Here is a 13,063-nt window from a genome sequence, read left to right as displayed (position 1 = left end):
AGTATATAACATATAATTATGATTAGTTTATTTAATATATGTAATATATCTTTCTATGGAGAATGGTGGTGAATGTAAGATGGTCACTTTCAAATTCTTAATTTTAACTGGTTTTTTAATAACCTGATTTAGTTATGCTAAAAGGCTTAGAAGAAGTATTAACTATTGAATCATGGATTATCCTGCGGATGTGTGAAGATTAAGGTAACTAATTGCAGAGCTCTTTAAAATCTAACTTAACAAGGACACTGTGTACACCTCGCCAGTACCTGATGAGGTGTTATCAGTACTTCCCTGCTTTCAAGGTCAAGAGATCTGCAAAAAAAAAAAAAGAACAAAAATTTGTAGTTTGAAAGGTATTATATGCATTTTGTTGGGTTTTTTTAAACTGCAAGTTTTCAAAACCTGCTTCTTAAGGTGTTTTTTTTCTATTCTGGTGTGTACAAAAAACGAATGTAATCAAGTCTAAGAGGTTTTTGCTTTTGACTTCACAAAAGAGCTTTGGTTACTGAGGGGATGAAAGTGTTATGGCAATTAGTTTTATGGATGACACCATATGGTAAATAAAGAGAAACCATCTGAACTAAGGATTAAACAGTGAGGCACCGAGGAAAGTGGTTTACATTTTGAATTCTGCATCTTTAATATTAATGATGGACAATAGCCAAGCTCCAACCCCATACTTTGCCAATCAAGACTGCGACGGGCTGACTTCCTTCCACAATGGACCTCACACAGAGGCCTCGCTAACAGAAGTCTCAGTACAACCTACGGAGAATGGGAAGATCCTAAGTGCCAAGAGATGGATTCAGACCCCAAGAAAATGTGAAGAAAAAAATTGTATTTGCTGCCACCGGCCTGATTAAAAAGACCTCCCGAAGCCGAAACAAACACGGCAGATATCACAGTGCTACCGAAGCCAGGGCAGGATTCCACCCTGTGCGGCTCCTACCACCCCATTTCACTCTTTAATCTAGATTTAAATATGTTGGCAAAAATATTAGCCGATAGGCTGCAAGGAGTAGAGAGTTCTTTAATACACCCGCCAGGAAAGCTTGCTGCCGACAATGTCCGACGGGTGATTAACCTGATTTGGAGAGCTCAGGAAACCCAGGTCCCAATGGCCCTGCTTACGGTTGATGCTGAAAAGGCATTCGCGCTAGCCTGTTGGGGTTTCCTGTTTCTTCTATTAGACAAGCTGGGTATGGGAGATCATTTCTCCACTTGGATACGCAATCCTAGGGCTTGCATGAAGGTTAACGGCGGTTATTCTGAGACTTTTCTCATCGGCCATGGTACCCGGCAGGGCTGCCCACTACTTTTTGCACTATACCTCGAACCACTGGTGATTAAAACTCGGGCTACTAAAGAGATTCAAGGGATCGCAGTGGGGAACCAGGATTATAAACTCTCCGTGTTTGCTGGTGATGTTTTATTCACTGTAGCATTCCCGGGAACGTCCCGAGGAAATAGCACAGTTTAGCAAGATTTCTGGGAATCACTTAAATGCTGGGAAATCAGAGTTCCTGAACATCTCCATGCCTGAGGAAAAGGTTATGGTGGTTAAAAGACAGTTCCCCTTCCAAATTCAGAGATCGGAAGTGAAATATTTGGGAGCGAATCTGAATAGGCTATTTGCTATGAATTATCTTTGGCAAAAGATCTCCGCGGATTTGCTTAACTGGGAGAGGTTTGGTTTGCCGTGCTAGGCAGAATAGCAGCTATAAAGATGAATGCGCTTCCTAAGTTAAACTATCTGACCCAAACTCTGCCTATCGAAGTCCTGGATGCCTTTCTATGTCTCTGGCAGTGCAAACGTTTTCATTTTACAGGGAGGAGACGTCCACCCAGGGAGGGGCGCTGGGTATTGTATTTGCCCAAAGGCAGGGGGGGGGGGGGGGCTGGGAGTTCAATGTTCGCCCTGGTACTATGGAGCAGCACAGCTTAAATTCATCATTGACTGGCATGGCAGGAGCGAGGGAAAGAGATGGTTTGGATCGGAAACGGCTTTATTGAATGATGCTCCTCCTGGTATTTTAGTGTGGCTACCTGAGCTCGATGCCTTCCCGACTCCTTATCTCCACCGGTTGCTCTAACCTTAAAAATTTGAGATAAGTGGAAATCCGAGTTGGTGGGTGTCATGATTATTGGTGTTTGGGTGGACCCTTGGACACTGTGGCAGCTGACCATGCCCACAGGGGGCAGTCCCGTGAGGGACCACAGTGACAGGCTAGACTCGACACACAAAAACAGATTGAATTTTTATTTAAACAGTTTTGGAAACCACCAGAGGTGGCAGTAGTGAGTAGTACATGTTGAGCTAGGCTGGGTGAGTATCCCACAGGACGCTGAAACTGCGAATCCTCTGCTTGGCTGTGCTGTAGTGGAAAGAGATTGAGAGTTATGAGTACACAGTGAGAAACATACAGAGTCCCAGGTAGAATAGGAGAAGCTCTGAGAAAGTGAGAGCAGGCCCTCGAGGAGCGAGTACCTGATCCCTTAGAGCAGAGAGACTCAGTGGTATTGTACTCACACAGAGATTCCACTAGACGAGAGGTCTGGCACTGGAACAGAGGGCAGGCCCTCAAGGAGCGAGTACCTGGTTCCAGAGAAGCAGTGCTGTGGAATAGATGGTAGTTGTACTCAGGGCCGGCGGAAGCACTAGGCGAACCAGGCGATCGCCTAGGGCGCTGAGCATTAGGGGGCGCCGAGCCGCTGATGGCCAATGGCCGCCGGTGGACGTCATCCCAATGGCGGCTGAGCGGTGAACTACTGCTATGCTGTGTGCCGGATACACATAGCAAGAAGATCGGCAGGACCGTGGTACAGTCGCGTCTAAACATGCTGGTGCTCCTCCTCCTCCTTCCTGCCCGCGCGGCCCCGGAAGAAAAATGTTGCCGGGGCCGCGCAGGCAGGAAAGAGGAGGAGCATCAGCCAATGCAGGAACTTCTCCTCCTTCCTGCCCGCGCGGCCCCGGAAGAAAAATGTTGCCGGGGCCGCGCGGGCAGGAAAGAGGAGGAGCATCAGCCAATGCAGGAACTTCTCCTCCTTCCTGCCCGCGCGGCCCCGGAAGAAAAATGTTGCCGGGGCCGCGCGGGCAGGAAAGAGGAGGAGCATCAGCCAATGCAGGAACTTCTCCTCCTTCCTGCCCGCGCGGCCCCGGAAGAAAAATGTTGCCGGAGCCGCGCGGGCAGGAAAGAGGAGGAGCATCAGCCGCGTGCAGAAGAGGATCAGCGCGGCTCGAGAAGACCGGGGCCGCTGCAGAGCCCATCCTGCAGTGGCCCGTGAAGAGGAGGCCCAGGGGTGAGAGAGAGACTGAGGGTTTGTACAGTGTGTATGTGTGCGTGTATGAGATGAGTTGAGAGACTGTGTGTGTGGGTGTGAGTGAAAACCTGAATGTTTGCAGAGACAGCATGGGAGAGCCTCTGTGTGTGTGAGAGACAGCATGTGATAGTGAGAGCCTGTGCTTGAGCAAGACAGCATGTGGGAGTGAGAGAGAGCCTGTGTGTGTGTGTGAGTCAGCATGTGACAGTGAGAGCCTGTGTGTAGGAATGATTGTATGAGAGAGAGCATGTGACAGTGAGAACCTGTGCTTGAGCAAGACAGCATGTGGGAGTGAGAGTTAGACAGGATGTGCAAGAGAGAGACTGTGTATAAATAATTGTATGAGGGACAGCATGTGAGAATGCCTGTGTATGTGAGAGAGAGAAAGCATGTGAGAATGAGAACCTGACTGTGTGTTTGAGGGAAGCAGACAGATGGAGAGAAAAGAAATATGTTATAAAAGGAATTGGCAAAAAAATAAGAAAGGGAAGGTGGAAAAAAAAAGCCTGTGACCAACCGATTAGAAAACTAAGATCAGACAGCAAATGTAAAAAGAAATAAATTACTTTTTACTGATTGGAACATGTAATCTTTGGGAATGTGCAAGAGTAGCACTTTCTCTATGCGGATCTCACAATGTACGAGATCAGCATAGAGGAACTGGAAGCCCATGGGGCCTGCACAGAGGAGGCAGCAGAATGGGCTTCAGTGCCAATAGCAGCAATCAGCACCTCCGCAATAGCCATACAGCAGCAGTGACAGTGGCAGCAGAGGGATGAGAGAGGCTCTGAGGTTGCTGGCAAAAGAAAGAGAGGGGGTCTCTGCCTTTAGTGTGTGCATGTGTATGAATGGGAGTCTGCCTGGTGGTGTATGTGTGTGAATGCATGGGTGCCTGCCTGAGGGTGTGTCTGTGTATGAGAATGTATGGGTGTCTTCCTGGGGTTTGTATGTGTGAGAATATGTGCCTGCCTGTTTGTGGTGTATGTGTGTGTGTGAGAATAAATTGGTGCCTGCCTGGGGGTCTGTGTGTGTGAGAATGAATGTGTGCATGCCTGGGGGATGGAGAGGGAGTGGTGTGAAAATGAATGGGAGCCTGCCTGGGGTTCAGTGTGAGAATGACTAGGAGCTTGCCTGTGTGTGTGTGTCTGTGTGAGAACGAGTGGGAGCTTGCCTGGGAGTGTGTGTTTGTGTGTATGTGAGGGAGCCAGTGAGAGCATGAGTGTGTATGAGAAAATCCAGGGGAGTAAGAGTGTGTGTGAGTGGGGGGGGGGGGGGGGGGAAGAGAGTGTCTTACACCCTGAGAGTGTGTCAGTGTCTGTGAGAGCGAGAGGTTATGGTTGGGTATAAGAGCATGAATGTGTATGTATGTGACAGTGTATGTGTGAGAGAGAATGGACATGTGAGTATGTGTGAGAGAGAGAGGATAACCTCCTAATCCTCGACAATATCAGGGTGACTGGAAATCAAGAGCTCCCATATATGGACAGCAGGGGCTTTTTAAAATCCTTATTAGTTTTAATTATTGTGTGTTATTTGATATATGTGTTGTTTTGAAATATTTTATTGGTGTTTGGGAAATTGTAAAAAAGTATATGATTTTAATTAATAGAAATTCTATTTATCAGTAGTTTTAAAATATTTTATTAGTATGGTTTTACTATTATAACTGATGCTTTGTTTCTTGATTTTATTTGTTTTATGAGGAATGGTTGTTCTGTTTTTCCATTGCTAATACACAGAGTCTGGCTTCTTGGGGTTTCCATTTCAGTTTTTTCTAATTTGTGCTCCTTTATTTTGTATTCTGTATTTGGTGAAGGTCTGTCTCTGCTCTGTGTGTGTGACCATGATGAGAGATTCTGCTAGCATAGGGATCTATAGCAATTGGGTTTGTTTTGTTTCCTCAGTAGGTGGTGTATTGGTATTCTAGGACCCAGTGTAATATTCATCCTTGCTTATTCACAGGTAGGGTTATTGTTGTTTGAGTCCTTGGTTTTATTACTGTTATGTTATGATGGGATTGCAGTATAGATTTTGGGTGTCTCTTTTGCGGTGCTTTATGTTAGTTCACAATGTGTCTGGCAGTGGAAGGTGTTTGTGCTGCTGTTACTGTGAGGTGACACCAGAATTTGAAAATATCTTTTAGTATGATGAGCTGTAAGGGAAACATCCAAGCTCCATTGTTTGGGGGAATTTCAGTGGATGCACAGAGATACAGAACTGGAGGTGCAGGATTTGTATTGACATTCTGTCCCTTCCTATATATTCCAGACTTCACTCTCATAATCCATATAGAATTAGTTGAATGAGGCTATCAAATAATTTTATAGTAGTTTTACTAGAAGTGTGAAACTGGCCAGCTTTTTTAAATAATGCAGAGGACCCTTTGGACTTTTTTTAACAACACTTTTTTTTATAACCAATTTTAAAGCAGGATCCATGCTATAGAGGTGGGTGTGATGAAGAAATGTCATTTTGGCTCCCCCCCCCCCCACCCAAAACAAATTCTTCTGTCTAGAGATGCCACTGATTTTCTGTGGCACACAAATGCATTGGCCCCTGGGCGCCAGAGACCCTTGGTGCGCCACTGGGTGCGAGCCATATGGGGCCGCAAGTGGTGGCAAAGAGGAGTGGAGATTTGGCGGGCCGCAAGCAGTGCCCAATCTGCTCGCGACCCAGAAAACCCCAGTCAGCGGGCGTGATTGAGAATGAGGTAGGAGTCGGGGCCGAGACCGGGGGGGGGGGGGGGGCGCAAGGAAGAAGGCTCGCCTAGGGCGCCAAATCCCCTTGCACCGGCCCTGGTTGTACTCACAGATGGAAACTTAGTGAAGTCTTCCAAGTAGAAAGGGTTGTAGATGCAGGCAGCGTCTCAGGGTACATGGGCCCTCAAGGAACGAGTACTGGTTTCCTGATAGCACCTGAAAGAAGCAGAAGAGGCCCCCGAGGAGTGGGTACCCCGTTAGCAGTAAGAGTTCCAGATATCGCTGGAGTGGCAGAGTAGCTACGGTACGGAGAGCGAAAACCATCCGTAATCGTTCCGGTAAGGAATCCGAATCGAATCGTATCATTGCTAACTCGATTAGCTAGCAAAAGAGGAAGGCTTAAATATCCGGGCAGCATGATGTTATCTTAGGGGGACGCCCCTGAGGTTCACGCCAATGAGGAAATAAAGATGAGAGCGGCGTGCGTGCGCGCCCTATGGTACCTTGGAGGAGCATGGCGGGAAGCAGCACCAAAGCCAGTCCAGGGATGCCAGAGAGGTCGGCAGACAGACGCCGCGGCAGCCAGTAGTCCGAGGTGAGTGGGAGAAGCCGCAGGAAGAGTAAGGTAGGCGGGGCGAAGCCGTCGTAGATCAATGGTCGCAACAGTGGGTGATTGACCTTATTTCTACCGATCCCCTATTTTTTTGGAATAGAGAATTGCTGTTCTGCCCGGGTGGTGAAACGATGTGAGAGCAAGGGGTGCAGCAGATTGGAACATTTCTGGAGTGGGTAGAATTTGAGAAGCTTCCAGGAGCTACAGCTGGCCTTTCATTTAGATTCGTCAGACTACTACTTTTATTTGCAAGTCGTTCATTTTATGTCACAAAAGGTAGTGAAGGGGAGTTTGGGACAGGGTAAATCTCTCTTTGAAGGTTTTGTGACAAGGCTCATTTAGGCCTGGATTTTCTAAAATCACAGGCCTTAGTGAATCATGCAGTACCGAGGGGCGGGCCTGTGAAAGCCGGCAGCGATCGCACCACCTCAGTGCGATCGCTGCCGGCTTTCGCAAACCAATAGTAGTACCGTGAAAGGTGGTGCTATTGGGCGCATTACTGGCTGCGATAAGGGGCCTTACCTTTTTGCCGTCGGCGATGTCTTCACCGCGTCCGCCCCGATTCCTCCCCTTCCGGTGCCAACTCCACCCCAAACTAGCTATCGCGTGCGAAAGCTATAGAAAATGACCCCCTTAGTTACAAAAGGGATTTCTAGAATATATCTTTGTGTTTTTGTAAACCGTTATGATGGCGAAATCGAATGACGGTATATAAAACTCGATAAATAAATAAATAAATAGCATATCGTCTTTTAAACAAAGATCTTAAACCACCTCCCTCAAATACTTTGAGTGGGAGAAAGACTTGGGCTGTGAATTGGGAGACAAGTGATAGGATTTATGTTGTATTTCTGTTAAAAAGAGTTCTATTTCAGCGACTTTAGTAGAAAACAGTTATAAAATGCTATACGGCCAGTCAGATTGCATTTGTTGCACCGCACTTCGGATGCGTTCTGCTGGCGAAAAGGTGGTAGGGTCGGCAGCTTCTTACATATGCGGTGGGATTGCCCTTTCATTTCTGCTTTTTGGGATGATATTGCAAGGATGATGGGGGAGATTGTGGGGGCCTAGTGTACCTAAAGATCCTTTGTTTTCTTCTGATGAATATACCCGTTCCTGAGTATGATTCAGAGGTAATTTCACTGTCTCTCCAAATAATTCTGGCCGCTAGAGGGGAAATAGCGTAACTCCTCTGTCCCGCCTATTCACTCAGAGGTTGACCCGGATTTACCATTTAAGCAGGCTTACCACTATCAAACGGAAACAGCTCCTTAAATTTGAGAAATGATGGCGTCGATATGTACGATGGCAACAGACGTGTTCTACTGCAGGCCTATGATTTGCATGGGGGTGGAGTAAAGTGATGTATTTTGCCTCGGGAGGGAGGGGTGGGTAAAGGGAGGGGTGAAAAATATAAGTGATGGAAGCACTCATGATTTTTTCCTACGTCTTCCTTCTTTAGCTGGGTGATGTGAACAGTCATTAGTTTCCAGACACTAACGGCCCAATTTTAAATCCCCCCCACGCACAAAAAAACGGGGGTTACACGCGTGGCCGGGCCTAGCGTGCGCCGCGCACATCTTCAAAGGGGCCCGGCCACGCACATAACTCCCAATACGCGTCGAGGTGCTGGGCCCAGATAAAGGGGCGGGGCTGGAGGCGGCCGGTACAGGGGAAGGGCATCCTGGCGCGCGCAAGTTGCTACTGCTCTGTTAACATAGAAACATAGAAACATAGAAATGACGGCAGAAGAAGACCAAATGGCCCATCCAGTCTGCCCAGCAAGCTTCCCTCATTTTTTCTCTCATACTTATCTGTTTCTCTTAGCTCTTGGTTCTATTTCCCTTCAACCCCCACCATTAATGTAGAGAGCAGTGATGGAGCTGCATCCAAGTGTTGGAGCGGTAAGCAACAAAACAAAAAACTAGAAAGGTAGGAGAAAGGGTTTAGGGGGTGGGAAGGGGAAGGGGAAGGAAGGTGAGGGTAGGGGTTAGAGAAGGCCTCGATGTGTTGCCGCGTGGAAATTGAAATTATCTACACCCCCTTTGCGTGCGCCGCACGCACATATGCACGCAGATTGCAAAATCTTCTGCGCATGTCCGCACGTCCATGTACTCACGCCGGGTCCTGCGCGGGCATGTACGCGTGCATGTGTCTTTAAATTTGCCCCTCGGGCTTTGGCGGAGACGCTTGAATGAATAAAGTGGACGACAAGTTTAGTACTAACGTAGTGGATCCTTGAACTGTTTTGTATGCAGTTGTAAGTGTTGTGTTTTCTAATAAAATTTTCAGGTGAATTAAGAAAAGGGGGGGTGAGGGGATGTAATAAGAAAAGCAAAAGTCATCAATAATTGAATGTATAGAAGTTGATTGTTTATTAACATCTTCAGGATATTGTATGCTGGCAATATTTTGCCGTTGTTGTTATATTGTACATGTTTTGGGACGGTATATTACCTGTTTTGCTGAATAAACATTAAATTTAAAAAAAACAAAAAAACTCCTGAGCACAAGCAAGAAATGTGGGAGACTGAGATCCAATGAGCACAGGCTTACAAATGAAGTTCATTCCTGCCATGATATGAACAAAAAAACAAAACAAAACCCCGTTAAGAGATGGAAAATAATCAGACAGGGAAAGATGCAATCAGAGGGCAGGAGAAAGGCGGCAGCACTAGTCCCTTTTGTCCTGGGTGCACCAGCTTTATTAATAAAGGAGCCTTGCATTCATTTTTAAAGGAAATGGGAAAAAAAATGCAATGAAGCACTTTTATTTAAAACCGATAGCAAAGCAATAAACCCCTGAGATGCATTGCCTTTCTTTGCTATTTGAGAAAGTAAATGAAACAAAACAAAAAGAGAAACCAAATGTAAACCTCCCCTGCCTTGCCCCTCCCGATCTGCTGAACTGAAAGAAACATTTCAGAATTAAAAAAAACAAAACGAAAAAGAAAACACCCCCCGACCACGCTTACCCCTCCCATGGGGCTCTCTGATGTAGAAAGGGGCGAGAGTCGTCCCCGATCGCTCCTGCCCTGGCGGCCCCCGCCCGGCCGAGCCCCGAGGGCCCCGCAGCTTTGTTTTGCCTCCGAAGCGCAAGTGGAGCTGAAGCGGAAGCCAGGGGAGGGAGGGAGGACCCTGTGAAAGGAGAATAGACGGGACTATCTTTTGTTTATCTCATGTTTATTTTGGTTCAGCAAATAAAACAAACTTTATAGCAGCTGGACCCCCACGTTACCGCCCCCCCCGACTCGCCTGAGGCTCCGGGCCGGAGGAGCCGCAGTCTCCAGGCCATCCTTGCGCTTCTGGTCCGGGAGCTCTCCGCGGGCTTCTGTCCTGTGGCCACCGGACAGGCAGTGACTTCCCAGCCGTCTAATTCTTTCTTTCAAAATAACATTCGCAAGGACATGAGACGGGAGGTCTTTGGGGCTTGTTCTAAAATCCATTTCATGAGATGGGGGGGGGGGGGGGGTTTGGCTAAAGAGCTAGCGACCTATTTCATCTTCATCTAGCGCATAAAGCAGCTGCTTATAACGCTCTGTAAACAAATGGTTAACACGAGAAAGGCTCTTCACACATCTGGGCGTTTATATATCGGGGGAGAGAAAAACTCGAGCTGGATTCCGCTTCTTCCCGACATGGTTTGCTTTTTTCCTCCCCAGCCCAGAGAGTGACTGCAGTCGTTACAGAGCTAGGCTGGAGATGCCCTCTCTATCTCATTGAATCACATTTCCTAATCGCTCATCTGGATGTGACTTTAAAAGGCAGGAGGCCGCCCTCTGACCAGGGCTTTCGCTTTGCTCGTTTTTTGGCTCCGCTCTTCCCCTCTCCAGGCAGTTGCCGGCTGAGCTCGCCGGCGGCTCCGCGCTCTCCTGGGTTTCTAGCGGAGCCTCTCCGACGCCGTCCTCGGACCAGGGCTCACCTTGGCCGCGGGGCTCTCTGCTCTCTTCCGCTCTCGCTGGCCGGCGGCGCGGGGTATTTCAAGCCCCGGGCTCCTTCCCCTTGCTCACCATGAGCAACCGATCGTGCTGCGTCTTCGAAGGCGCCCTCCTCTCCTCCCTACTGCCCCCCATCCTGATCGTCGAGTTCGTGCTGGGCTCCCTGGGGAACGGCGTCGCCCTGTGGGGTTTCGGCTCCCGCCCCAAGCCCTGGAAGGCCAGCACCGTCTACCTCTTCAACCTGGCGGCGGCCGACTTCCTGCTCGTCGTCTGCCTGCCCCTGCGCACCGACTACTACCTGCGCGGAGCCGGCTGGCGCCTGGGGGACCTGCCCTGCCGGCTGGTGCTCTTCATGCTGGCCATGAACCGCGCCGGCAGCATCGCCTTCCTCACCCTGGTGGCCGCGGACCGCTACCTCCGGGTGGTGCACCCGCACCACCGCCTCAACGCCCTCTCCAGCCGGGCGGCGGCCGCCATCGCCGGCCTGATCTGGGCGCTGACCATCGCCGGCACCTCCTACCTGCTGCCCCGCTCGCACCTGAGCGCCGACGGCCTGGGCGCCCTGCACTGCGACAGCTTCACCGTCTGCGCGGGGGAGGGCCCCGCCTGGCACGACGCCCTCTTCCTGCTGGAGTTCTTCCTGCCCCTGGGCATCGTCCTCTACTGCTCGCACGGCATCATCTGGCGGCTGCGGCGCCGGCGGCTGGACAAGCGGGCCGGGGTGCAGCGGGCGGTGAGGGTGGTGGCCGTGGTGGCCGTGGTCTTCGTGCTCTGCTTCCTGCCCAGCGTGGCCGCCCGCCTCCACCTGCTGCGTCTGGCCCGCCGCCTGCCCGACTGCCGGGGCCTGCGCTCGGCCGACACTGCCTTCTACATCACGGTCAGCTTCACCTACATCAACAGCACCCTGGACCCCCTGGTGTATTACTTCTCCAGCCCCTCCTTCCGGGCCTTTTACCGGAAGGTGTTCGCCTTCAAGGTGGGCTCCAGCAGGCTGGCAGCCCCGGAGGCGGACAGGAACCGGAGCCCCGATGAGGTGGCCTGCACCACCACTCGGTCCACCAGCCACCTGTGAGCAGCCCCCGCTCCCACTCACCCTATGGGTTCCTGGTGCTGCTTCCTCGGTTCATCAGCAAGCAAAGCAGCTCAAGAAATGGCACACACAGCTTTCAATTTACAAAGAAAAATCTAAATGAGAGGGGGAAAAAAGTGACTTTATTCAAACTCCAGACCAAGGAAGTATTTGCAGAAAACAACGCTCCCTTTGGCTGCTCTCTTGAGGAAACAGGATTTAGATAATTCCTCTGCCAGAGGTGCTGGCAGGATGGCGCTGGTACCGCAGGAGCCAAACATCTGGAATTACCAGATTGGACTGATTGCCGTCAATGGATCTGCATTTGCCTCTGGGCGCTGTGTTTCTTGACTAAGCCTGCTTAAACCCTTGCTGGCTCTTCCTCAGAGTCTGGCCCTGTTTGCGGAGAAAAGCAGGGGACCATTCTAATACAGAGCTGAAGCTGGCCCTGTCTGGCACGTTTCTAACGCTCCCGCTGGAAAGAGCCGCTCACACAAGCGGAGTCCGCCGGGCAGGCTGTGCAGGGGACACTGGAGAGCAACAATTGCCAGGTTTGGACACGGACACGGATGGATCCTGGGTGTGATCTGAATGGGAGATTTTGGACGCTCATCTACCCAAGGTGGTAGAGTAGCAAGGAGGTGGGCAAGGGGAGAACTGGCTGGGGCTGAGAACAGAAATAGCTGGGGCGGGTGGCCTTTTCCTGCCGTCATCTGCTGCCCTACACCACAAACGGCTCTTTCCTTGTCCTGATTAAAGTGCGACCCGTGGCCTTTCCGCGACCCGGTGGAAAACGGTTATGCCATCGCTTTCTAAACGATTCATGCCTGAAAAGCAACTTTTTTTTGTTGTTGTTAAGAATGGCTTGGTCTCTGCATCTCATCTCCAACATTTCCAGGAGGCGCACAGTGGACATTGATTCTTAGTGACAGTGAATGGAGAATGCAAGGTTCGGGAAGAGGCAGCCGGACTTGCTCCATTACTGTATCAGAGCTGTGAAAAGAAAAGAAAAGCTGGGTATGTGAGCAGCAGTTGCGCTGAATTATTTAGATCTGTTTGAATTATTCCGCTTTTCCTCCGGCTTCCCTCTGAGCTAGGCATACGGAGGAGGTTTTTGGGGTTTGCATCTAGGTACATTTGCCCATGTCTAGTATGGGGCATAGTAGGTCCTTGACTCACACAAAATCAAGCCGACAGGCTTTTTATATTTTTCCAAGCAGTTGTCATTTACGTTTAATATATCTTTTTTTTAATACGTCTCTCTTTTTAAATAACTTATTTGCATGGAGTCAATACTGAGTTTAGATTATATCAGTGTAGAGTACTTATAGCAAGATCTCAAAAACATTTTATGCTGAAACTGTATTTTAAAGACAGACAGAAGATCACTTTTCATGCTATTGATATGAAGCGGTAAACT

General features: G+C 49.4%; 1 protein-coding gene across 1 annotated transcript; it reads left to right on the top strand.

Annotated features, from left to right (window-relative positions):
* Positions 1 to 10,647: 10,647 nt before the first annotated feature.
* HCAR1 (hydroxycarboxylic acid receptor 1) lies at positions 10,648 to 11,646 on the top strand. The gene has a single exon (XM_029571346.1). The coding sequence runs from the start codon at positions 10,648 to 10,650 to the stop codon at positions 11,644 to 11,646; it is 999 nt and encodes a 332-aa protein (XP_029427206.1).
* The last annotated feature ends 1,417 nt before the right edge of the window (positions 11,647 to 13,063 follow it).

The sequence above is a fragment of the Rhinatrema bivittatum genome, chromosome 11, assembly GCF_901001135.1.
Source record: "Rhinatrema bivittatum chromosome 11, aRhiBiv1.1, whole genome shotgun sequence".
Taxonomy (NCBI): Eukaryota; Metazoa; Chordata; class Amphibia; order Gymnophiona; family Rhinatrematidae; genus Rhinatrema; species Rhinatrema bivittatum.
Note: the sequence above shows the minus strand (reverse complement) of the source record. Positions and strands in the feature narration are given on the sequence as shown.

Bases quoted from the DNA above. Each gene is read 5' to 3' on its own strand.
- HCAR1 (XM_029571346.1), top strand. From the start codon at position 10,648: ATGAGCAACCGATCGTGCTGCGTCTTCGAAGGCGCCCTCCTCTCCTCC.